The sequence below is a fragment of the Takifugu flavidus genome, chromosome 6 (genome assembly GCF_003711565.1).
Source record: "Takifugu flavidus isolate HTHZ2018 chromosome 6, ASM371156v2, whole genome shotgun sequence".
Taxonomy (NCBI): domain Eukaryota; kingdom Metazoa; phylum Chordata; class Actinopteri; order Tetraodontiformes; family Tetraodontidae; genus Takifugu; species Takifugu flavidus.
In genome coordinates this window covers 6,295,996-6,322,339 of record NC_079525.1, presented here as the reverse complement: position 1 = coordinate 6,322,339, position 26,344 = coordinate 6,295,996, and the positions used below count along the sequence as shown (strand labels likewise).

General features: G+C 41.4%; 1 protein-coding gene and 1 long non-coding RNA gene across 3 annotated transcripts; both read right to left on the bottom strand.

The window, feature by feature from the left end:
* Nucleotides 1-10,494: 10,494 nt before the first annotated feature.
* On the bottom strand, nt 10,495-26,025 carry LOC130526832 (pregnancy-specific beta-1-glycoprotein 8-like). 2 transcript variants are annotated; one of them, XM_057034799.1, is made up of 10 exons: nt 25,737-26,025; nt 20,306-20,584; nt 14,295-14,528; nt 14,095-14,199; nt 13,691-13,885; nt 13,136-13,468; nt 12,470-12,815; nt 12,327-12,372; nt 10,825-12,242; nt 10,495-10,681 (listed from the first exon to the last, which is right to left on the bottom strand). In XM_057034799.1, the coding sequence occupies exons 1-9, from the start codon at nt 25,786-25,788 to the stop codon at nt 12,054-12,056; spliced, it is 1,779 nt and encodes a 592-aa protein (XP_056890779.1). In that variant the 5' UTR covers nt 25,789-26,025; the 3' UTR covers nt 10,495-10,681; nt 10,825-12,053. The 2 variants fall into 2 exon arrangements, with proteins under 2 accessions (XP_056890779.1, XP_056890778.1); XM_057034798.1 differs by lacking the exons at nt 20,306-20,584; nt 25,737-26,025 and adding exons at nt 14,608-14,886; nt 15,075-15,208.
* LOC130526926 (uncharacterized) lies at nt 21,254-22,059 on the bottom strand. Its single transcript, XR_008950891.1, has 3 exons — nt 21,741-22,059; nt 21,596-21,653; nt 21,254-21,440 (listed from the first exon to the last, which is right to left on the bottom strand). It is a non-coding gene; the product is annotated as an uncharacterized LOC130526926 (long non-coding RNA).
* Nucleotides 26,026-26,344: the final 319 nt, after the last annotated feature.

Genomic DNA, 26,344 nt, shown 5'->3' with positions numbered 1-26,344 from the left:
ATTATTATCATTATTATTATTATGATTATTGCATCTATATAACTGTGAAAAACTGTCTAAAATGCAGGATAAAGCCTGTTCAGGTCCTTACTAAATGATCAATTTAATGTAAGTGTATATGAAGCACATCTGCTTAATTTTATCCCATCTTCTATCAGTGAATAAGTTGCAGTTTTATTTCTGTCATAATCAGCAGGAATCCACAAACTGGGGACGATGATCAGTCGTGGTCCCACCAACGTTATGGTCTCAGACTAAAGACTAAGATGATTAATTGTATAAATACTTGGAGGAATCAGAATTACGCTATAAGATGCTTGTTCATGTGCAGCGGTTCCTCAGACAGACAACAGCATAAGGGATGTGCTGTTCCTCTTGGTGCTGATGAGGTTTGGACCATGCTGTCAAGAGGATCCACATCAGTCTGGGGGAAACGTATGCTGCTGTAGTAAATGCCATTCTCCTCCGTGGGTTGATCTGTGATTTCCTCATGCACAGGACCGTGATTTACCTGACAATGAGGCAAGACACCGAATGTTGGTGTTATCTTTGTTTTAGGAAGATGGTTATAGTTAAGGATCATCGGGCCACTTACCTCCTCCAACTTGAGGACAGTATTCTGGCTCAACTTTCCCTTTCCTCTGAAATGAATGTTTAAAAAAAACCCACTTGTGATACCAATCACATTTGATGTGTGTTATGTGATTAACTCAGTTTACATCAGGTTCTGTTCTTCACCTGATGCAACAGATGACAAGTGAGGTGAAGACCAGGAGAGCAGCACCAACTCCTGCAGCTGCCGCCAGGGTCCATTTTAATCAATCAATCAATCAATCAATCAATCAATCTTTATTATATAGCGTCTTATACAATCAAAATTGTTCAAGGCGCTTTCCAGAATCCCAGGGCCTGACCCCAGACAAGCAACAGTGGCAAGGAAAAACTCCCCTTTAACAGGAAGAAACCTTGAGCAGGACCAGGCTCATGTAGGGGGACCCTCCTGCTGATGGCCGGCTGGGTAAAGAGAGAGGAGAAGGGGGAGGACAGGTAGAGGATAGGTAGGAGAGGAGAGGAGAGGAGAGGGGGTAAGAGGGAGAGAGACGTAGATGAAGGGGAGTAGAGTCTCTTCTCCTTCTCCTTCGTTCTCTTTTCCCTCTTCTCTCTACTTCCCCCTTCTCCTTCTTTTTTCCTTCTTCTCTTCTTCTTATCTCTTATAACCGCACTATCACACCCCACCTAACACCCAACCCTAATGATGTACAATCACTTCAGCGGGGCCGGAGGTCATTATGCAGCTCCGAGGGCGGCAATACCTGTAAATAAATAGAGGGGGGGGGGAAGCAGAAAAACTACATAAGAATCAGCATAACTAGTCTGCTTGATGAGGAGAGGAAGGAAGGAAAGGAGAGGAGAGGAGAGGAGAGGAGAGGAGAGGAAACCATGACCCAGTGGAGTGACAGAGGCCTGTCAGGTGATCATGTTTCCGACCCCAGCAGCCTTGGCCTATAGCAGCATAACTAAGATGTGACCTAATGATTAGACGACCCCCTAAGTATGATAATTTGTCTGTCTATGATAGTAACTGGAACTACTGAATTAGTAACAATAAGCTTTTTCAAAGAGGTAGGTTTTGAGTCTGATCTTAAAAGTAGCGATGGAGTCAGCCTCCCGTACCTGGACAGGGAGCTGGTTCCATAGCAGGGGGGCCTGGTAGCTAAATGCTCGGCCCCCCATTCTACTCCTGGAAACTCTGGGAACCACAAGTAGACCAGCATTCTGAGAGCGGAGCGGTCTATTGGGCTGATAAGGTGTCACTACTAGCTCCTCCAGGTAGGATGGAGCTAGGCCTCTGAGGACCTTGTAGGTCAAAAGAAGGGTTTTAAAAATTATTCTAATTTAAATTTAACGGGCAGCCAATGAAGCGACGCCAGTACAGGAGTTATGTGATCTCTTTTGTCAATACCTGTCAGAACTCTGGCTGCAGCATTTTGGATCAACTGGAGGCTTCTTAAAGAGTTGTTTGGACACCCTGATAATAAAGAGTTACAGTAGTCCAGCCTGGAAGTAACAAATGCATGGACTAACGTTTCAGCATCATGCCGCGTCAGCAGTTTCCTGATCTTTGTGATGTCCCTCAAGTGAAAAAAGGCACTTCAAGAGACTAATTTAATGTGTGAGTTGAAGGAGAGATTTTGATCAAAAGTTACTCCTAGATTCCTCACAGAGAGACTAGATGTTAATGAGATACCATCTAGAGTGATCATGTGATCTAATCTATCCCAGAGAGGTTCAGGACCAAACACCATGACCTCAGTTTTTCCTGGGTTAAGGAGGAGGAAATTTGAAGACATCCAGGACTTTATGTCTTTAAGACAGGTCTGAAGCGTCACTAACTGCTCTGTCTCCTCGGGTTTCATGGATAAATAAGCTGAGTGTCATCAGCATAACAATGAAAATGTATCCCATGCTGCCGAATAATGTTCCCTAAGGGAAGCATGTACAATGTGAAGAGGATTGGTCCGAGTACAGAACCTTGAGGAACTCCATGGCTAACCCTACTGTATGAGGAGGGAACACCATGGACATGGGCAAACTGGTATCTATCAGATAAGTATGATCTAAACCAGTCTAGTGCTGTCCCTTTAATCCCAATCACATGTTCCAGTCTCTGTAACAGGATGCTGTGATCAACTGTATCAAAAGCAGCACTGAGGTCCAGCAGAACCAGCATAGAGACCAGTCCATGATCGGAAGCTATGAGAAGATCATTAGTGACTTTAAGAAGTGCTGTTTCTGTGCTGTGGTGAGCTCTAAAGCCTGACTGAAACATCTCAAACAGGCTGTTCCTCTGCAGGTGCTGCAGTAACTGAGTCACCACCACCTTCTCTAGAACTTTAGAGTTAAAAGGAAGGTTGGATATCAGCCTATAGTTTGCTAAGACGTCAGGATCCAGTGATGGTTTTTTAAGCAACGGCTTAATCACTGCCACCTTGTAGGACCGGGGTACATAACCTGACACTAAAGAACCATTGATCTGGTCCAGGATAGAACTGCCTATCTTAATGAGGAGGACTCTGACTCTCTGCTTTTCTTTTCAGGAGATCTAACATCTCTCTGAGTGTTCACAGCACAGGAGTACTTTCCTGCATGCTGAGTTGTGACTACATCCAGAACCAGGTGTTTGTTTTGGTGCTCTGGCAGCTGTAGAAGTTGATCATTCAGGTACCAGATGTAGTTCTTGTTGTTGGTCAGAGGACAGCTGGTGCTGCAGGTCAGTTTGACTCGATCACCTTCTGTCATCTCTGTAGATGGACTGATGTTGACCTTTATGTCTGATTCAAATGCAGAAAACAGATAAATTTTTTCATGTTGTTCAGACAGGAAAGCACTTTATCATGTAAAGTGATTCACAAAACTGTAGAAATGATCAACAATTTTTGCCTCTGCTGTTTTCCACACAAAATTCATGCTAAATTTCAGCTAATTTACATGAAAGTTAGCACATTTCCTATGAAAGATAACTTTTATTTAACTTCAATTTTGATTCAAACTATTTACTTATTGGATGGCAAAATGAGAAAATCTTGTATTTTGATGTGGCTCAGATACAAAGCTCTCTCGATTTAAGCTTGTTTTATATTTTAAGATCCAGATTTACCTGTAACAATCAGAACTGTTCCGGGTTTCTGACGTGTGTTGTCATCTTGGTGCCTGAATCTGTATTCTGCTGAGTCACTTTGCTTCACAGATTTAATTGACAGTGTGTTAATCTGCTTCTCTTGGTCCTCATGATATGTAAAATGATCAGTTTTCAATACATTCATTCTCTCCTCCTTCTCACCATTCCAGATTATTATATACCAGTGTTTAGCCTTGGATTTTGTGTATTTTGAACTGGAATATTTACTTGAGATGTTTACTGAGGAACCTTCCAAAGCACAGATTCTCTTTTTTATATAATTCACAGTCAGGCAGGATTTGTCAGCAGCACCTAACAGATGAAAGCAAAGACGGTGTCAGTTTTGATGAAACTCAAAGGAAATTCACTTTAAACCTTGACATTTTTGAGTGGATTCTTTAATTATGATTTTTTTCTGACTGTTGCATCTCAAATTCATATTTACATATTTTTAACAGTAAGGATTTATGATAAAACCACATCAAAACTTTATCTTGTTTCTATGTTCAGGCCACGGGTTTGGTGATACTCACAGACTTCATCAGACTGCAGCTCCTTGACACCACTGACAGCACACAGGAAGTTGTCTTGAGAAATGTTGGGTATTGTTTGTAATGGGTCTATATGCATTTCTCTGTTCTTGTACCATTGAGTGTTTGTGGGAGGACACCTGGTGTTACAGCTCAGTTTGACATGATCCTTCCTTGGAGTCTTTTCAACATATATTTCTGAGAGAAGATGGTAAACATAGAATCATGGTTAAAAGTAGAAAATACAGATAACACATATAAACTGAAGAAAACCTGTGATAATGCAAGTGAGGGTACTGTAAATGGGAACTACGTAACAGTAACAAACACAAACAAATCAAGAGTAAAATGATGAAAGGATCAGTGTTGTGAGAGGATTGATTGTGAGTGATGAAAGTGAACCTGTGGGGTGTAGCAATACTCTATGCCTTGTACAGTATATATCTCTATGAGAGACGAGACGAGTGTATCCTTTCTATTGTTTTAATCCACACCACACACCAGTACTCCCCAAGCACGTAAAACATCGGCACATTAGTTCCACTTATTGGTTCCTACCAATATTCCTACATCTCCCCCTTTTAGTGAGTTGCCCACATTTCTTTTAACATCAACAACTGTTATTTTCTTTTACTGTACTTACAAACACAAATATCTCTGTATAACTTTAACTCAGGAATGCACAGTATGCAATAATCAATTAGCTTAGCAACTGGAGTACATTTTGTCTCATTTCTTTTAAACAAGTCAAACAATCAACTTAAAGGCACTTTCCTATCTCGGGTCAGGGTAGACGGCCTGAGTCCCCAAAGCTGTGCAGGGGTTATTCTGCCCTGTGTGACCACAGCTTTCTATGTAAGACGGATTATTATTATAAGTCCATTTTCACTGGTCTTCTAATCATGCGCCCTGATCTAGTCACAGTAGGAGTCTCTGGAATGACCCTGATGTGGGATCGGTTTCTCCGAAGACTTCCTGAGGCCAACTCGATGTTGTAGGACCTTGGTGTCTGGGCTGGACCTGTGATGACCCCAGGTGCTCGGTGTTCTTCACCCAGACTCTCTGTCCTGGTCGGAGCTCCTGTCTCTGCTGTGCCCGGTGTCTTTTGTTGAAACAGGATGCTTGCTTCTCCTTCATTTCCTGATTCTTCTCTCTGAAAGCTTGTAGATCAGGCCATCTCGGGTCCAAATTCTCCTGACTGACGGGCAGGGGTGTTCTGATGTTTCGACCCATCAGGAGCTGTGCAGGAGATGCTCCTTGCGCCAAGGGTGTGGCCCTGTAAGCCATGAGGGCCTTATGTGGATCCTCTCCCTTCCTCAGGAGAGATTTGACTGTCCCCACAGCCCTTTCTGCCTCTGCTCTGCTTTCCCTGAGGATAACGGGGGCTGCTAGTCACATGTTGGAATTCGTACTCTCTGGCAAAGTCCGCAAACTCCGCCGAAACAAACTGAGGACCACCGTCCGTGACCAGGACCTCCGCGACCCCATGACGTGAGAAGATAGCCTTGAGCTTCTCCATTACAAAGGCTGAGGTAGTGGAGGTGAGGTTAGCATCTCCACTTGCATGGAGACAGGGATGACGAGTCGGTCACCTTTCATCAGCAGTCCATCATCAAGTAGCAGGCAGGTCCTGTCGATACTGCCAGTACAGCTGAAGCTCTGGTGTGAGAGCCTTCCTTTGGTCAGGCCATCCATTTTGCACCAGGTTCTTCAGTCTGTTGCAGACACTGTCTGTATCCTGTGCAGTTCTGATCTGAGCCAGCCTCCCTTCTGACGCAGGTAGGTGCTCCACCACCTGGTTGACATAGGCACCAACATCCTTCTCCGGTTGTTTTTCTTCCGGCATCGGTGGTGCTCGGATTGGAGCCCTGGATAGTGCGTCTGCTGTGATCAGGTTCTTCCCTGGCACATGCTCAAGCTTGTAGGTGAAGCGAAGCAATTGCAATCTGAACCTCAAGATTCTAGGGGGCAAGTCGTCAAGGGCTCTGCTGCCCAGTAGGGAAATGAGGGGCTTGTGGTCTGTCTGTATGAGAAAGTCCATCCCTATCAGGTATGATTGGAAGCGCTCACACGCCCAGGTTGGCGCCAGCGCCTCTTTCTCTATTTGTGCGTACCTGCACTCTGCTTCTGTCATGCTGCGGGATATGAAGGCGACTGGGCGCCATTCACCTGACAGTTGCTTCTGTGACAGAACCCCTCCAAGTCCAAATGAGGAAGCGTCCGCTGCAACAACTTTTGTCGCTCTGTTCGGACTGTACTGAGCCAGGATGGTGGGTGAGCTCAGCTCCCGACGCAGCTCCTCAAATGCCCGCTGCTGCATGCTCCCCCATGCCCAGTCGCTGTCAGCCTTGAGCAGCTCTCTTATGGGCTGTGAGAGCTCTGCAATCCTTGGTGAGAACTTTCCCACGTAGTTAACCATGCCTAGATATCGTCTTACACCTGCGATGTCTGTTGGTGTGGGCATGTCGGTGATGGCTTTAATCTGCTTGGGTCTGGTTCCAGGCCCTGAGCACTGACAATGTGGCCTAAGAACTTGACACGGTCCACAGCAAATTCGCACTTGTCCTCATTGAGTGTCAGTCCTTCCTGTTGTTCTCTCCAACACTTTGCTCAGCCTGTGGTCATGTTGTTCACGCAATGTCCCAAAAACAAGGATGTCATCTGCATGACACACGGTACCCTCCAGTCCTGTCGGCATTTGTGATAGCCTCTTCTGAAAGTGTTCGGGAGCCGACGAAATACCGAATGGCAATCTGTGAAAACAGTACCTCCCGAACGGTGTGATGAACGTTGTCAGGGGGACTGATTCTGGGTGCAGTGGCACCTGCCAGAAGCCAGCTGTGCGTCACGTTTTGAAAACAGAGTCGCTCCTGACAGCTTGGCGAGGGTTTCGTCGACTGCAGGTAGGATGAGTCTTTCACGACAGACATAGTCGTTCAGATGGGTCAGATCCACACAGATTCTGATTGTTCCATTGGGTTTTAGTACCACAACAATCCCTGCGCACCACTCTGTCGGCTCATCGATGGGCGCTATCACTCCCAGGGTCACCATTCTCTGGAGCTCCTCTTTGACCTTGCCTAATAAGGGAATGGGTACACGCCGCCGGGCAGCGACAATGCATAGGGCTTGGCGTCCTTTGACAGCTTAATTTTGTACATGCCCCGCAGGCATCCTAAGCCTGTGAAAACTTTGGGGTACAGCCTTTTAATGTCAATTTGTTCCTTAATGCTGTCAACTGTGTAGGCCAGCTGCAGTGCTTCTATTGCTGGCAGACCAAGTAGCGGGGTGGCTAACTTTTGGATAACAAACACTGCTGGCTGTTCAGTTGTCTGCTCTTTGTATTTTATAGTGCCATTGAACTGACCTTTCACTTGTAGAGCGTTGTCGCCTGGTCCCAGCAGTCTTTTCGTTGCAGTGGTGAGTGGCCCATGCTGCTTCTTCTTCGAGTAGACTTTAGCTGGAATAGCTGTCACATCCGCTCCTGTGTCCAGCTTAAAGGTGGTTTGTTGGCCATTCAATATCAACGTCTTCTGCCATGTCTTTGACTGACCACCCGCCGACACACTTCCCAAGAAAACAGTCTCTACCTCCTCCTCTTCCTGGATTTCATGCACACTGCTTGGCTTTGTTTTGCAGAGGGCTGCATAGTGGCCTTTCTTGTGGCATTTACGGCATTCTGCATCCCTTGCAGCACAATTGGTCAGGGAATGTGACGGTGTTTTGCCACAACGTCCACAGCCTCTTTGCTCTTTTTCATGGTTCCTTGAACCCTTGCCTTGGGCACCTTTCGTGTGCTTTTGAAACTTTTTCTTGTATTTCATCATGTCCACATTAGCTTCATTGTGGTCTGGACCACCTGTGTCACGCACAGTGGGCTGTTGTTTTTTTATCTCCTCATGCTGTCTTATTTTCAGGACAGCTTTGGCCAGCGTTAATTCACTGTCCATCTGCAGGCTCTCTGACAGGCCCTGGTATCTTATGCCTACCACCAACCTGTCTCTGATCATTTCTTCCTGCATTGCACCATAATTGCAGTGTTCTGCCAGTTTGTAAACTGCAGAAATGAACGATTCGGCCGATTCACCTGGCTCTTGGCTCCTTTTGTTAAATCTGCACCGTTCATAAATCACATTGTGCTTGCAAATGAAGTATTTATCAAAAGCCTCTTTTACTGGCTTGTATTTCTTCTTGTCTTCTTCACTTAAGCCCAGTGTACACAGAATATCATCAGCTTTATCACCCATGGCATAAACTAATGAATTGACTTGATAGGCTTCACCTTTTTGGTCCAGTCCAGCAGCAACTCTAAACCTCTCAAATCTGCGGATCCAGTTTGGCCAGCTTGGAAAGTCTGAGAAGTCAAAGTTCTCTGGTGGGCTTATGGAGAACGGGGAATCCATCCTCTTCTTTGTGTGTCGTTTTTTTTTTCCAAAAAAAAATCTTCTTTTCAAGTCAACAAAATATGCAGGATCACTCTCGATGCAGTCTTTAGCAGCACCGTCAATTTCAGCTTGATTCGGCCGTTTTCAGAAAGCTACTACTACAGTATCTAACTGCTAGCTAGTTCGCTTATTAGCTCCGAATGGCCGACCACCCTCACTCATCAAAACGTCCGTTTCTGCTCCGAACAAACGTCTTCTCATCTGCCTCCGAAAATTACGGTGACTGGACTCGATGCTTCTGACACCATGTAGCAATACTCTATGCCTTGTATATATCTCTAAGAGAGACGAGACGAGTGTATCCTTTCTATTGTTTTAATCCACACACACAAGTACTACCCCAAGCACGTAAAACATCGGCACATTAGTTCCACTTATTGGTTCCTACCAATATTCCTACATGGGGTACGTGATGAAGCAGGGTCCTTTCACTGAAGTGTGGTTGTACAAACACATTCTCCCATCATTGTAGGACACCGTAAAGCAGGTAGATGAGACCCACTCTGGGTGGAGAGAGAACTGGTTGCTGGATTACATTCAGATTAAATAAACTGCAGGATTACTTTGGTGGTTGAAACGCCAGCGAAACATAACTGATGTGACTGCAGGAGGTCTGAGAGCCTCGTACCTTTGATGGCGCAGGAGTATCTGACTGTTTTGTCACTGGTGACCATCTTGGTACCATGGAGACCTGTCTTGATAAAGAAGCTCTGAGTTCCTGTACGATGTAGGCAGCAGTCTGTCAGTCACGTACAGGCGGTGCTGCACATCAGTGTTACCGTCTGTCCGTCTGTGGTGGGAAACACCTTCACCTGCAGGGCTGAGATGAGAGAAAGATCAGAGAATAGCACAAACTCGTCCCTTTCTCTTTAAAGTTAGTCAGTCATCAGTTTACCTGTAACAGTGAGATGAATGTGGTCTTCATGGCAGTTTTCTGGTTTCTCATTGCAGCAGTAAGAGGTTTTGTCGTCCTTTGAACCATGAATGATAAAGTCGGGTGGGTATCTTTAGATATCTGGTGTTTTAGGCTCTTCCATTACAGACACATCTGTCCAATTGGTTTCATTCAGCTTGAACCATTTTGGGATTGTAGAATGTTCAGCTGAGCAGGAAAGATTCAATGAAGTACCTTTTAAGGCACAGATGCGGCTGCCTTCCCCAGAACCCCTTCAGAGAGAGAGAAGCACAAGTAAAACCTGGAGGCTCACCATTAACTTCATGCACTGTTAGTTTTGTCATCAAATACCACAGGAGGTTTTACAAGCTTATGATGCTTTTGATGTTAACTAAACTCCAACTCACAAAGTATCAAACATAGATTCTTTTAACAAACGCACAAAAAAATTATTCCTACCTGACTTGAGGATGAAACCAACAACAGCAAATCCCAGTTTTGTTGAAAACATTGCTGTTTTCAACTTAAAATGTGTTTTAAGATTAATATGAAACTACCTTTAACGGCAACAAAGTAAAAAATACAAGTATGATCTATTGTATGTTACCGACGCTCTTCTTATCTCAACACACATCTGTTAAAACAGGAAGAGAACTTTGTAAAGTCGGCACGTACCTTCAAATCTCCACTTCCTGCTATTATTTGTGGTTTAAAAAGGACCTCTAGTGAAACATCTGTGTCATGCATTTTTATAGATTTTCCATGATCTTGTCCTTTACATTTTATTACAAAGTTGCTGCAGTGAGCCAGAAGGTCAAGGACAGAAATATCTGATTTCATTTTAGCTGTGGTGACCCGGCCTGAAACCATCACATACATACGAGCTTTAAGAGCTGCGTTAACACCCAACACAGGACTACAACCATTATAATGAAGACAAAACTATTGCATATTTAGATGTCTTTTAATGTTGTTTCCAGTGTCAGCAGTGGTGAGAGTTAGAAGACAGTGGAGAAAGAGCGGCATAGAGATCATCGGTGTGTTGTCGGGTGAAGTGAAGTCTGCTGTATTGATGATCATCTTGCTCTGTTTTTGCTGTTGCCACGTTTTCATAGTGGCTCTCGGGGTTTTGCTGAGGAGAAACCACCAAGATTTATTCTAATCCAGATGCAATTCAGTGTTTTCAGTCTGAAGTCACTTGTTATACAATTAGAAACACGTGAGGGAGGGGTCTTCAGTGATAACTTGAAATATTTAACACTGTATTATATTTACCATCTCAGTGTTGTCTGACATCCCAGGTCCTGAATGTTGATTGGAAAACTTGCTTTTTCTGATTTTCAACCAAAAAGTGCTGAGTTAATATACAATATAATACAAATGAAACAGTTCTTGATTTAACAGTGACCATTTTCACCCACATAATCCAGATGATGACAAGTGAGGTGAAGACCAGGAGAGCAACACCAACTCCTGCAGCTGCTGTCAGGGTCCATTTTAATGAGGAACTCTGAACTCTGAGTGTCTTTTCAGGAGAGTTTTCAACATTTAATAACAACTATCACATGTACAGTGTTACAAAAAAGAAAAAAAACAGAAATGGCATTAGCCTATTGGTAACAAGTGCCTCGTCATCGACACAGCCGTTTTGTTTCTCACATTGTTTGTTAAACACAAATACCAAGCATTGTAGTTCGATTAAAAAATATATACATATACAAATAAAATAATTTGGGGCATGTATGGTTACATAGGGTGGCTAGTGTAGGTTGGCATTTTCCTGTTTTGTTAGCATGCCCTAAAAATCAATTGAAGGAATTTGCCACTTCAGAAATATGTCAATAACAGCACATGACTAAGGTTTACGTGTGTGCGGTAATGTCGCGACGGAGTATTATTGCGAATAAACTGCTTTTTAACAAAGTGTTTGCATCAGTGCACCTTTCGAAGGGTAGGATGTACAAAATGGCGGTGTACAAAATGATCAACGTAATTCGTCCATGCTACATGTACACAATACAATTAATATTTTCTTTGTGTTCCTTCACATATTGAAGAGTTTAATAGTAGGCTGCTACTACACAGCAGCTCAAAACTGCAGAGCATCACAGGTGATGATCCATTCAGGTAAGTTCACTTCACAGAGCCTATACTGTATTATTATTATTATTATTATTATTATTATTATTATTATTATATTATTATTATTATTGCATCTATATAACTGTGAAAAACTGTCTAAAATGCAGGATAAAGCCTGTTCAGGTCCTTACTAAATGATCAATTTAATGTAAGTGTATATGAAGCACATCTGCTTAATTTTATCCCATCTTCTATCAGTGAATAAGTTGCAGTTTTATTTCTGTCATAATCAGCAGGAATCCACAAACTGGGGACGATGATCAGTCGTGGTCCCACCAACGTTATGGTCTCAGACTAAAGACTAAGATGATTAATTGTATAAATACTTGGAGGAATCAGAAATTACGCTATAAGATGCTTGTTCATGTGCAGCGGTTCCTCAGACAGACAACAGCATAAGGGTTGTGCTGTTCCTGTTGGTGCTGATGAGGTTGGACCATGCTGTCAAGAGGATCCACATCAGTCTGGGGGAAACGTATGCTGCTGTAGTAAATGCCATTCTCCTCCGTGGGTTGATCTGTGATTTCCTCATGCACAGGACCGTGATTTACCTGACAATGAGGCAAGACACCGAATGTTGGTGTTATGTTTGTTTTCGGAAGATGGTTATAGTTAAGGAGCATCGGGCCACTTACCTCCTCCAACTTGAGGACAGTATTCTGGCTCAACTTTCCCTTTCCTCTGAAATGAATGTTAAAAAAAAACCCACTTGTGATACCAGTCACATTTGATGTGTGTTATGTGATTAACTCAGTTTACATCAGGTTCTGTTCTTCACCTGATGCAACAGATGACAAGTGAGGTGAAGACCAGGAGAGCAGCACCAACTCCTGCAGCTGCCGCCAGGGTCCATTTTAATGAGGAACTCTGAACTCTGAGTGTCTTTTCAGGAGATCTAACATCTCTCTGAGTGTTCACAGCACAGGAGTAGTTTCCTGCATGCTGAGTTGTGACCGCATCCAGAACCAGGTGTTTGTGTTGGTGCTCTGGCAGCTGTAGAAGTTGATCATTCAGGTACCAGATGTAGTTCTTGTTGTTGGTCAGAGGACAGCTGGTGCTGCAGGTCAGTTTGACTCGATCACCTTCTGTCACCTCTGTAGATGGACTGATCTTGACTTTTATGTCTGATTCAAATGCAGAAAACAGATATTTTCACATACGTTTCAGACAGGAAAGCACTTTATCATGTAAAGTGATTCACAAAACTGTAGAAATGATCAACAATTTTTGCCTCTGCTGTTTTCCACACATTCATGCTAAAATATCAGCACTAATTTACATGAAAGTTAGCACATTTCCTATGAAAGATAACTTTTATTTAACTTCACTTTTGATTCGAACCATTTACAGGAAGGCAAAATGAGAAAATCTTGTATTTTGATGTGGCTCAGATACAAAGCTCTCTCGATTTAAGCTTGTTTTATATTTTAATATCCAGATTTACCTGTAACAATCAGAACTGTTCCGGGTTTCTGACGTGTGTTGTCATCTTGGTGCCTGAATCTGTATTCTGCTGAGTCACTTTGCTTCACAGATTTAATTGACAGTGTGTTAATCTGCTTCTCTTGGTCCTCATGATATGTAAAATGATCAGTTTTCAATACATTCATTCTCTCCTCCTTCTCACCATTCCAGATTATTCTAGACCAGTGTTTAGCCTTGGATTTTGTGTATTTTGAACTGGAATATTTACTTGAGATGTTTACTGAGGAACCTTCCAAAGCACAGATTCTCTTTTTTATATAATTCACAGTCAGGCAGGATTTGTCAGCAGCACCTGACAGATGAAAGCAAAGACTATGTCAGTTTTGATTAAACTCAAAGGAAATTCACTTTAAACCTTGACATTTTTGAGTGGATTCTTTAATTATGATTTTTTTCTGACTGTTGCATCTCAAATTCATATTTACATATTTTTTAACAGTAAGGATTTATGATAAAACCACATCAAAACTTTATCTTGTTTCTATGTTCAGGCCACAGGTTTGGTGATACTCACAGACTTCCTCAGACTGCAGCTCCTTGACACCACTGACAGCACACAGGAAGTTGTCTTGAGAAGTGTTGGGTATTAGTTGTAATGGGTCTTTAAGCATTTTTCCGTTCTTGTACCATTGAGTGTTTGTGTGTGGCCAGCTGGTTTTACAGCTCAGTTTGACATGATCCTTCCTTGGAGTCTTTTCAACATATATTTCTGAGAGAAGATGGTAAACATAGAATCATGGTTAAAAGTAGAAAAATACAGATAACACATATAAACTGAAGAAAACCTGTGATAATGGAAGTGAGGGTACTGTAAATGGGAACTACGTAACAGTAACAAAACACAAACAAATGAAGGGTAAAATGATGAAAGGATCAGTGTTGTGAGAGGATTCATTGTGAGTGATGGAGAAAGTGAACCTGTGGGGTACGTGATGGAGCAGGGTCCTTTCACTGAAGTGTGGTTGTACAAACACATTCTCCCATCATTGTAGGACACAGTAAAGCAGGTAGATGAGACCCACTCTGGGTGGAGAGAGAACTGGTTGCTGGATTAAATTAAGATTAAATAAACTGCAGGATTACTTTGGTGGTAGAAATGCCAGCGAAACATAACTGACCCACTGTGACTGCAGGAGCTCTGAGAGCCTCGTAGCCTTTGATGGCGCAGGAGTATCTGACTGTTTTCTCACTGGTGACCATCTCCTGGTACCATGGAGACCAGTCTTGATAGAGAAGCTCTGAGTTCCTGTACCAGATGTAGGCAGCAGGTCTGTCAGTCAGCGTACAGGTGGTGCTGCACATCAGTGTTACCGTCTGTCCGTCTGTGGTGGGAAACACCTTCACCTGCAGGGCTGAGATGAAGAGAAAGATACAGAGAATTAGCACAAACTCGTCCCTTTCTCTTTAAAGTTAGTCAGTCATCAAGTTTACCTGTAACAGTGAGCTGAATGGGGTCTTCATGGCAATTTTCTGGTTTCTCATTGCAGCAGTAAGAGGTTTTGTCGTCCTTTTTTAAACCCGTGACTGATAAAGTCGGGTGGGTATCTTTAGATATCTGGTGTTTTAATCTACTTCCATTTACCAACACTTCTGTCCACGTGGTTCCATCCAGCTTGAACCATTTTGGGATTGTAGAATGTTCAGCTGAGCAGGACAGATTCAATGGAGTACCTTTTAAGGCACAGATGCGGCTGCCTTTCCCCAGAACCCCTTCAGCAGAGAGAAGCACAAGTGAAAACCTGGAGGCTCACCATTAACTTCATGCGCTGTTAGTTTTGTCATCAAACACCACAGGAGGTTTTACAAGCTTATGATGCTTTTGATGTTAACTAAACTCCAACTCACAAAGTATCAAACATAGATTCTTTTTAACAAACGCACAAAAAAATTATTCCTACCTGAGTTGAGGATGATACCAACAACGGCAAATCCCAGTTTTGTTGCAAACATTGCTGTTTTCAACTTAAAATGTGTTTTAAGATTAATATAAAACTGCCCGTAATGGCAACAAACTAAGAACATACAAGTATGATCTCTGTCACCGACGCTCTACTTATGAACTCAACATCTGTTAAAACAGGAAGAGAACTTTGTAAATTCAACATGTACCTTCTTATCTCCACTTCCTTAGAATGTGCTTTAACCCTTTAATGCACAGCATGGGTCAAAAATGACCCGCATTCATTTTCTATGTGTTTTCAGGCTGGGTGAGTGTTTCTTTGCTGTATTTTTTAAAAATCAATTCATTTTATTATTAAATGTCCCAATTATAAATTCAATATCTTGTTTTTGATTAGTACAAGGTCAATGCTTCCATTTTCTGTTTATTATTTTAGGAATAAAATAGATTTTGGATTACTACACTGTAATGCTTCAAATAATCACTTTAGCAATGCTTTAGGCCAAATAATCATGAATTTTATCTTTGAAATATGTTTATTTGTCACACAAACATGAACATTCTGTAGACACATACCTCTGATAAGAGTTGAACAGATATTGATATTTTAACCATTTTAACATTTTATTAACATTTTTATTATTAACATTTTTATTTATTAACAATTTTTATTAACATTTATACATTTTATGAACATTTTATTTGTAACCAAATAAAATATAAGAACCGATCACAGTGCAGTAGATAAAATTGAACTGATAATCTAACAATGTAATCCCATTTGATTACATTTAAACTAACATTTGATTACATTTAAACTAACATTTGATTTAATTTAAACTAATTTAACACATCTGATCACAGTAGATAAATTCAATTCATACATTCCTCCCAAAGAGCACAACATGTCTGTGCTCCTTGCACACAGGCCTGGTGCACTGGGAAAACCAGCTGCTGGCCTTTCTGTCCTTGGAAGTTGTGCAGATTGCACATCTCTTCCTCTTCCCTTGCCTGATGTCCTCCTGTGGCTGTGTGGTGCCTGGGTTTTGTTTTATGATGCCGCATCTTCCCATAGCCTCTACAATGGGCTTTTGGAGTATGGGTGTGCTCTCCATGCGCCTCTTCATGTGTGGCGTGACTAACTCCTGGCCCAGCTCTTTGATGAACAGGCGGCGTGCGTTGCTTATGCCACTCATGTACCCCGGGTGTTGTGATGTGAAGCTTGCTAATGCATTAAGGGTCGCAACATCCAGCATGTTAGACCAGAGGACCATTGGCCACCTCCTTGTTCTCCGCTTACATGTGTATGCGCTAACCATTTGATCCATTATGTCTACACCTCCTTTGGTTTGGTTGTAGAACAGGATCACATCGGGCTTCTTCTTGTGGTTGCTCTCATCCACTGCTTTGTCGTCGTGCATTGTACTCAAGGGGACAACAGACTTTCCTTTTCTTGGGACGTAGCTCACCATGGTCATGTTGCCTCTGAATCCAAACTCTGAGCTGTAGATCTCACGCAGTTTGGATGGCTTCATCACAGGTGGGATATCAGCCTTGTTCTGTCGGAGAGTGCCTACAATTGTTAGGTCCTTCTCAAGGAGCTTCTCAGCCAGAGGGACACTGGTGAAAAAGTTGTCCATCGTGATGTTGCGGCCTATGGGAGGAAAAAAAAGATTGCACTTTATCAGTATACAACATAGAATTAAAAATTAAATTCACTGATCTCACATTTATTCTTTCTTTCATTCTTATTTATTCTATTCTATTTTGCTTACAAAGAAACCATTTAAATAAAATTACACAGTATGAAAGACTGTAAACATGGATAGAACTGATAATATGCATTCACCTGTCCCTCTGATCCCACTGCACAATTGTTGGACAACAGTCTCCCCAAGCTTCTTCTTAATCTCCTCTCCTGGCTGCCTCCCTGTGTAGACAGTTCCGTCTATTGTGTAAGGCACCCTTGCATCGCACATCCAGAATATTTTTAGGCCATATTTCGCCGGCTTGCTGGGCATATATTGTAAAAAAACTGGCACCTGCCCCGGAACGGCACCAGCTGCTCGTCAATGGTGACACAGTCACTGGGGATGAACCGTCTTCTGCAGTTGTCCAGAAAGCACTCCCACACGTATCTGAATGCCGCCATGTGGTCTGTTTCCAGTCGCAAAGCCCTGGTCCTCCTGTCGTCAAACCGTAGGAAGCGACGGATATTTTCATATCTCCCGACACCCATGGTGGCCTTGTAAATTGGATTTTGCAGGGGGTCGAGAAACAGCTCCCGCAAGGCAACATCCCAGCTCTTGTCCCCCCCTGCAAGTAGGGTCAAATCGATAAAGGCCAGGAATTCTTCCTTGTCGATACTTTTCCAGTCTTTCCCTTTTACTGCGGCTGCTCTGCGTCCCTCTAAATTGGTGCATTTCAGAACCTCCTCGATGATGTTGTGGCTGATGAATTTATCCGGGGCATCCTTAGGTGAAACTGCTACTGATCCAGGTGTAGGTCCTGGGCAGCTCCTCAGAATGTTATGGCTTTTTGTTCTGCCATGAGTGGGGGGATTCTCATTCCAGTAAGACCCGTTTTTACTAAATCTATCTGACTGGGTCTGAATTTCCTCTTCAGGAGACTCATCAGATGAGCCCTCTTGGTCATCAGAAGAGTCTTCTTCATTCAGGAGAGACACACCCATAACTCCAGCTTGACCCTGAGACACATAGGCTGGGTCATTATCTTCATCTGAAATTTCAGACTCAGAATCAGGACCAATTCCATCCTCACCTTCCAGTCCCTTCTGCAGCATCTCCACAAGCATTTCAGCTGTGAATCTCTGAACAGCCATGATCTGAATATAGAAAAGCAAATGCACAAAATATCATCATCAGTATACAGAGACAAGCTTGATAGTGGGGCAGCTAGGGTTTATTATGATCTTGAGGCATTTCTAGTGACAGGATCTGTCAACTGTCACTAGTTTAGCTTTATTTTGGTGTCCAAGTAATGTACTTTTTCTCAAGGTAACTTAAACCTTATCAGTTATATTTACTTATTTCTATTATAATATTTATTATTTATTTTATATTTACTTATTTATATTTCACAAGTCTAGCTAGCTAGCAGCAGTTACTTTGACAAGTCTAACTAGCTAACCAATAGGCTAGTTATTTTTCTTTCTGAAATAAGTAGTCTAATATACTTATGACTAATTAATAGACTGTATGACTAATTTTCAAGGTAACCCTTATCAATTATCATATATGTATGTTTCACAAGTCATCAAATGTCAACAGCTAGCTAGCTACGGTAGCCGATTGAAAATTTTTTCCCTTTCTGACAAGAAATGGAGCTACTTATTCTTCAAATTCAAATTAATTACATAATCAATAATTATGCAGAGTTATCACATCAAATTTCTTATTAGATAATATGATAATTATTGTAAAATAAGACGTACATGTTTCAGGTCTTCAAATACAATCTTCTCCACAGTGGTAAATACTGTAAATACTGTATGTTAAAAAATGTGGGTCTGACCCATGTGGACGTGGGAAAACTTCAAGAAGACTGACAAAAGCTATGCTTATTCATAAAGGAAGAACAGAACACTTAATATGAGGATTTGTGCTACATAAAACAATTAAAAGTTAATGAATAGTTTGATTAATAAATGAGTAAAACATTGATTATAAACATTCAGCATAGAAACACATGAAATAACATGGGAAATGGTTACGGGTCATTTTAGACCCATGTTGTGCATTAGAGGGGTAATGATGTAAAAAGAGTTTTTATTCAAAATGTAAAAAATAAAATTATACAAGAAGGATGAATTATGATCAAAACAAGTTAATTGAGGAATACCTGGAATGCTGAGTAATAAAATTAATTAATTGCAAAGATAAAGCAAATAAAAACTCAGTCGGGTCACTTTAGACCCATGTTGTGCATTAAAGGGTTAAGATTTATAGATGAAATAAGACAAGATAATAAGACAAGAATGAGAGGTTAGTGTCAGGAGCACTTTTTATAGACAAACCTGCAATAAAGAGAAGAGACTAAAATGGCACAATGCTGTCATGGTTGGGTTTTGAAATTATATTTTTTAAATTAGAGAATTTATTTATGTTTCCCAAAACATTTTTCTTTCAACTTCCCTGTACAGAATACCACATCAGCATACTGTAAGGCAGTTCAGTTCATTCATCTTTACTTTTATGTCTGTTACAATCTAAATTCTCTTAGGGTTTTTTTTTTTGCAGAAAACAGGGCCTGACCCTCAACAGGCAATAGTGGCACGGAGAAACTCACCTTTCAAGGGAAGAAATTTTGATCAGGTCTAGACTCAAATGGGAGGGGAGAGGAGAGGCAGCCATGAACCAGCGTGCGTGACAGAAACCCATCAGGCGATCATGTTTCTGTACCCCAGCAGCATCGGCACATAGCAGCATAAATAAAAGAATGTATCCAAATAATACATTTCCTGCGTATGGTAATTAGTCTGACTATAATTATAACTGTAACAACGGAATTACTGTACCATATGCTTTCTCAAAGAGTAAGGTTTTAGGCCTCATCTTAAAAGTAGAGGGAGTCAGCCTCCTGTACCTGGACAGGGAGCTGGTTAATGGGCAGCCAATGAATAGAAGCCAGCTCAGGAGTCATGTGATCTCTTCTGTTAGTCGGGTCAGAACTGTAGCTGCAGCAGTTTGCATGAGCTTGAGACTTCTCAGCACTATTTGCACATCCTGATAATATTGAGCTACAATAGTCTAGCCTGGAAGTAACAAATGCTTCATGCTGGATGCTTCATGCTGCATCAATATTTTCCAAATCTTTGCAATGTTTCTCAAGTGAAAAAAGCCTACTCTGTCTTATACACTAGTCGCACATGTGTCAAACTCAGTCCTCAAGGGCCACGATCCTGAAGGGTTTTCTATCCCACTGAATGCATTTTCAGCCTGGTAGGACAGATTTTACTAAGTCTTAATAAAATGGGAAACATCAGCACCTATTTCATATAGTATATTTCTAATGTACATGTTTACAGTTACCCTTTATTAAAGTTTGGTTTTTCAGTCAGAGTACAGGTGGTGCTACACATCAGTGTTACCGTCTGTCCGTCTGTGGTGGGAAACACCTTCACCTGCAGGTCTGAGATGAAGAGAAAGATACAGAGAATTAGCACAACTCGTCCCTTTCTCTTTAAAGTTAGTCAGTCATCAAGTTTACCTGTAACAGTGAGATGAATGGGGTCTTCATGGCAGTTTTCTGGTTTCTCATTGCAGCAGTAAGAGGTTTTGTCGTCCTTTGTTAAACCCGTGACTGATAAAGTCGGGTGGGTATCTTTAGATATCTGGTGTTTTAGGCTATTTCCATTTACCAACACTTCTGTCCACTTGGTTCCATCCAGCTTGAACCATTTTGGGATTGTAGAATGTTCAGCTGAGCAGGACAGATTCAATGAAGTACCTTTTAAGGCACAGATGCTGCTGCCTTTCCCCAGAACCCCTTCAGCAGAGAGAAGCACAAGTGAAAACCTGGAGGCTCACCATTAACTTCATGCACTGTTAGTTTTGTAATCAAACACACAGGAGGTTTTATAAGCTTATGATGCTTTTGATGTTAACTAAACTCCAACTCACAAAGTATCAAACATAGATTCTCTCTAACAAACGCACAAAAGAATTATTCCCACCTGAGTTGAGGATTAAACCAACAATGGCAAATACAAGTTTTGTTGCAAACATTGCTGTTTTCAACTTAATGTGTTTTAAGATTAATATGAAACTACCTTTATGGCAACAAAGTAAGAACATACAAGTATGATCTATGTCACCGACGCTCTTCTTATGAACTCAACACACATCTGTTAAAACAGGAAGAGAACTTTGTAAAGTTGGCATGTACTTTCAAATCTCCACTTCCTGCTATTATTTGTGGTTTTAAAAGGACCTCTAGTGAAACATCAGTGTCATGCATTTTTATAGATTTTCCATGATCTTGTCCTTTACATTTTATTACAAAGTTGCTGCAGTGAGCTAGAAGGTCAAGGACAGAAATATCTGATTTCATTTTAGCTGTGGTGAATCGACCTGAAACCATCACATACATACGAGCTTTAAGAGCTGCGTTAACACCCAACACAGGACTACAACCATTATAATGAAGACAAAACTATTGCATATTTAGATGTCTTTTAATGTTGTTTCCAGTGTCAGCAGTGGTGAGAGTTAGAAGACAGTGGAGAAAGAGCGGCATAGAGATCATCGGTGTGTTGTCGGGTGAAGTGAAGTCTGCTGTATTGATGATCATCTTGCTCTGTTTCTGCTGTTGCCACGTTTTCATAGTGGCTCTCAGGGTTTTGCTGAGGAGAAACCACCAAGATTTATTCTCAAATCCAGATGCAATTCAGTGTTTTCAGTCTGAAGTCACTTGTTGTACAATTAGAAACATGTGAGGGAGGGGTCTTCAGTGATAACTTGAAATATTTAACGAACACTACCGGTATATTATATTTACCATCTCAATGTTGTCTGACATCCCAGGTCCTGAATGTTGATTGGAAAACTTGCTTTTTCTGATTTTCAACCAAAAAGTCCTGAGTTAATATACAATATAATAAAATGAAACACTTCTTGGTTTAACAGTGACCATTTTCACCCACATAATCCAGATGATGACAAGTGAGGTGAAGACCAGGAGAGCAACACCAACTCCTGCAGCTGCTGTCAGGGTCCATTTTAATGAGGAACTCTGAACTCTGAGTGTGTTTTCAGGAGAGTTTTCAACATTTAATAACTATCACATGTACAGTGTTACAAAAAGAAAAAAAAACGGAAATGGCATTAGCCTATTGGTAACAAGTGCCTCGTCATCGACACAGCCGTTTCGTTTCTCACATTGTTTATTAAACACAAACACCAAGCATTGTAGTTCGATTAAAAAATATATACATATACAAATAAAATAATTTGGGGCATGTATGGTTATAAGGTGGCTAGTGTAGGTTGTCATTTTCCTGTTTTGTTAGCATGCCCTAATCAATTGAAGGAATTTGCAGCTTCAGAAATATGTCAATAACAGCAGATGACTAAGGTTTACGTGTGTGCGGTAATGTCGCGACGGAGTATTATTGCGAATAATCTGCTTTTTAAGTGTTTGCGTCAGTGCACCTTTAGAAGGGTAGGATTTACAAAATGGCGGTGTACAAAATGATCAATGTAATTCGTCCATGCTACATGTACACAATACAATTAATATTTTCTTTGTGTTCCTTCACATATTGAAGAGTTTAATAGTAGGCTGCTACTACACAGCAGGTCAAAACTGCAGAGCATCACAGGTGATGATCCATTCAGATAAGTTCACTTCACAGAGCCTATACGGTATTATTATTATTATTGTTGTTGTTGTTGTTGTTGTTGTTATTATGATTATTATTGTTATTGTTATTATTATTATTGCATCTATATAACTTTGAAAAACTGTCTAAAATGCAGGATAAAGCCTGTTCAGGTCCTTACAACTGTGGCTGCTAAATTATTATTTTAATGTAAGTGTATATGAAGCACATCTGCTTAATTTTATCCCATCTTCTATCAGTGAAATAGTTGCAGTTTTATTTCTGTCTTAATCAGCAGGAATCCACAAACTGGGGACGATGATCAGTCGTGGTCCCACCAACGTTATGGTCTCAGACTAAAGACTAAGATATTAATTGTATAAATACTTGGAGGAATCAGAATTACGCTATAAGATGCTTGTTCATGTGCAGCGGTTCCTCAGACACAACAGCATAAGGGTTGTGCTGTTCCTCTTGGTGCTGATGAGGTTGGACCATGCTGTCAAGAGGATCCACATCAGTCTGGGGGAAACGTATGCTGCTGTAGTAAATGCCATTCTCCTCCGTGGGTTGATCTGTGATTTCCTCATGCACAGGACCGTGATTTACCTGACAATGAGGCAAGACACCGAATGTTGGTGTTATGTTTGTTTTAGGAAGATGGTTATAGTTAAGGAGCATCGGGCCACTTACCTCCTCCAACTTGAGGACAGTATTCTGGCTCAACTTTCCCTTTCCTCTGAAATGAATGTTAAAAAAACCACGTGTGATACCAGTCACATTTGATGTGTGTTATGTGATTAACTCAGTTTACATCAGGTTCTGTTCTTCACCTGATGCAACAGATGACAAGTGAGGTGAAGACCAGGAGAGCAGCACCAACTCCTGCAGCTGCCACCAGGGTCCATTTTAATGAGGAACTCTGAACTCTGAGTGTCTTTTCAGGAGATCTAACATCTCTCTGAGTGTTCACAGCACAGGAGTAGTTTCCTGCATGCTGAGTTGTGACTACATCCAGAACCAGGGTTTGTTTTGGTGCTCTGGCAGCTGTAGAAGTTGATCATTCAGGTACCAGATGTAGTTCTTGTTGTTGGTCAGAGGACAGCTGGTTCTGCAGGTCAGTTTGACTCGATCACCTTCTGTCACCTCTGTAGATGGACTGATCTTGACTTTTATGTCTGATTCAAATGCAGAAAACAGATATTTTCACACATGTTTCAGACAGGAAAGCACTTTATCATGTAAAGTGATTCACAAAACTGTAGAAATGATCAACAATTTTTGCCTCTGCTGTTTTCCACACACATTCATGCTAAAATTTCAGCACTAATTTACATGAAAGTTAGCACATTTCCTATGAAAGATAACTTTTATTTAACTTCAATTTTGATTCGAACTATTTACAGGAAGGCAAAATGAGAAAATCTTGTATTTTGATGTGCTCAGATACAAAGCTCTCTCGATTTAAGCTTGTTTTATATTTTATGATCCAGATTTACCTGTAACAATCAGAACAGTTCCGGGTTTCTGACTTGTGTTGTCATCTTGGTGCCTGAATCTGTATTCTGCTGAGTCACTTTGCTTCACAGATTTAATTGACAGTGTGTTAATCTGCTTCTCTTGGTCCTCATGATATGTAAAATGATCAGTTTTCAATACATTCATTCTCTCCTCCTTCTCACCATTCCAGATTATTCTAGACCAGTGTTTAGCCTTGGATTTTGTGTGGTTTGAACTGGAGTATTTACTTGAGATTTACTGAGGAACCTTCCAAAGCACAGATTCTCTTTTTATATAATTCACAGTCAGGCAGGATTTGTCAGCAGCACCTGACAGATGAAAGCAAAGACGGTGTCAGTTTTGATGAAACTCAAAGGAAATTCACTTTAAACCTTGACATTTTTGAGTGGATTCTTATATTATGATTTTTTTCTGACTGTTGCATCTCAAATTCATATTTACATTTTTTTAACAGTAAGGATTTATGATAAATCCACATCAAAACTTATCTTGTTTCTATGTTCAGGCCACAGGTTTGGTGATACTCACAGACTTCATCAGACTGCTGCAGTCCTTGACACCACTGACAGCACACAGGAAGTTGTCTTGAGAAGTGTTGGGTATTAGTGGTAATGGGTTTTTATGTATTTCTCTGTTCTTGTACCATTGAGTGTTTTGTGGAGGACAGCTGGTGTTACAGCTCAGTTTGACATGATCCGTCCTTTGAGTCTTTTCAACATATTTTCTGAGAGAAGATGGTAAACATAGAATCATGGTTAAAAGTAGAAAAATACAGATATCACATAAACTGAAGAAAACCTGTGATAATGGAAGCGAGGGTACTGTAAATGGGAACTACGTAACAGTAACAAAACACGAACAAATGAAGAGTAAAATGATGAAAGGATCAGTGTTGTGAGAGGATTGATTGTGAGTGATGAAGAAAGTGAACCTGTGGGGTACGTGATGAAGCAGGGTCCTTTCACTGAAGTGCGTTGTACAAACACATTCTCCCATCATTGTAGGACACACAGTAAAGCAGGTAGAGGAGACCGACTCTGGGTGGAGAGAGAACTGGTTGCTGGATTAAGTTCAGATAAAATAAACTGCAGGATTACGGAACGCCAGCGAAACATAACTGACCCACTGTGACTGCAGGAGCTCTGAGAGCCTCGTAGCCTTTGATGGCGCAGGAGTATCTGACTGTTTTGTCACTGGTGACCATCTCCTGGTACCATGGAGACCAGTTTTGATAGAGAAGCTCTGAGTTCCTGTACCAGATGTAGGCAGCAGGTCTGTCAGTCAGCGTACAGGCGGTGCTGCACATCAGTGTTACCGTCTGTCCGTCTGTGGTGGGAAACACCTTCACCTGCAGGGCTGAGATGAAGAGAAAGATACAGAGAATTAGCACAAACTCGTCCCTTTCTTTAAAGTTAGTCAGTCATCAAGTTTACCTGTAACAGTGAGCTGAATGTGGTCTTCATGGCAGTTTTCTGGTTTCTCATTGCAGCAGTAAGAGGTTTTGTCGTCCTTTTTAAACCCGTGACTGATAAAGTCGGGTGGGTATCTTTAGATATCTGGTGTTTTAGGCTCCTTCCATTTTCCAACACTTCTGTCCAATTGGTTCGAACCAATTTGAACCATTTTGGGGAAAACCTGGAGGCTCACCATTAACTTCATGCACTGTTAGTTTTGTCATCAAACACCACAGGAGGTTTTACAAGCTTATGATGCTTTTGATGTTAACTAAACTCCAACTCACAAAGTTTCAAACATAGATTCTCTCTGACAAACGCACAAATAAGTTATTCCTCCTACCTGAGTTGAGGATGAAACCAACAACGGCAAATACAAGTTTTGTTGAAAACATTGCTGTTTTCAACTTAAATGTGTTTTAAGATTAATATAAAACTGCCCGTAACGGCAACAAAGTAAGAACATACAAGTATGATCTCTGCCACCGACGCTCTTCTTATGAACTCAACACACATCTCTTAAAACAGGAAGAGAACTTAGTAAAGTCGGCATGTACCTTCTTATCTCCACTTCCTTAGAATGTGCTTTAAGGTGGATTTATAGACGAAATGACAGAAACGCGTGACAGAAACCCATCAGCTGATCATGTTTCTGTACCCCAGCAGCATCGGCACATAGCAGCATAAATAAAAGAATGTATCCAAATAATACATTTCCTGCGTATGGTATTAGTCTGACTATAATTATAACTGTAACAACGGAATTACTGTACCATATGCTTTCTCAAGAGTAAGGTTTTAGGCCTCATCTTAAAAGTAGAGGGAGTCCCTCCTGTACCTGGACAGGGAGCTGGTTCCCCAGCAGGGAAGACTAGTAGCTAAATGCTTGGTTCCATTCTAATTCATTCCTCATTCTACTTTTAAAGATTCTGGGGCCCTCAACAAAACCAG

Bases quoted from the DNA above. Each gene is read 5' to 3' on its own strand.
- LOC130526832 (XM_057034798.1), bottom strand. From the start codon at position 15,198: ATGTTCTTAGTTTGTTGCCATTACGGGCAGTTTTATATTAATCTTAAA. The intron at 13,886-14,094 runs GTTCACTTTCTC...ATCTTCTCTCAG, and splicing joins CTCCATCACGTACCCCACAG to AAATATATGTTGAAAAGACT. The intron at 12,816-13,135 runs GTAAATCTGGAT...CATTTGAATCAG, and splicing joins AACAGTTCTGATTGTTACAG to ACATAAAAGTCAAGATCAGT.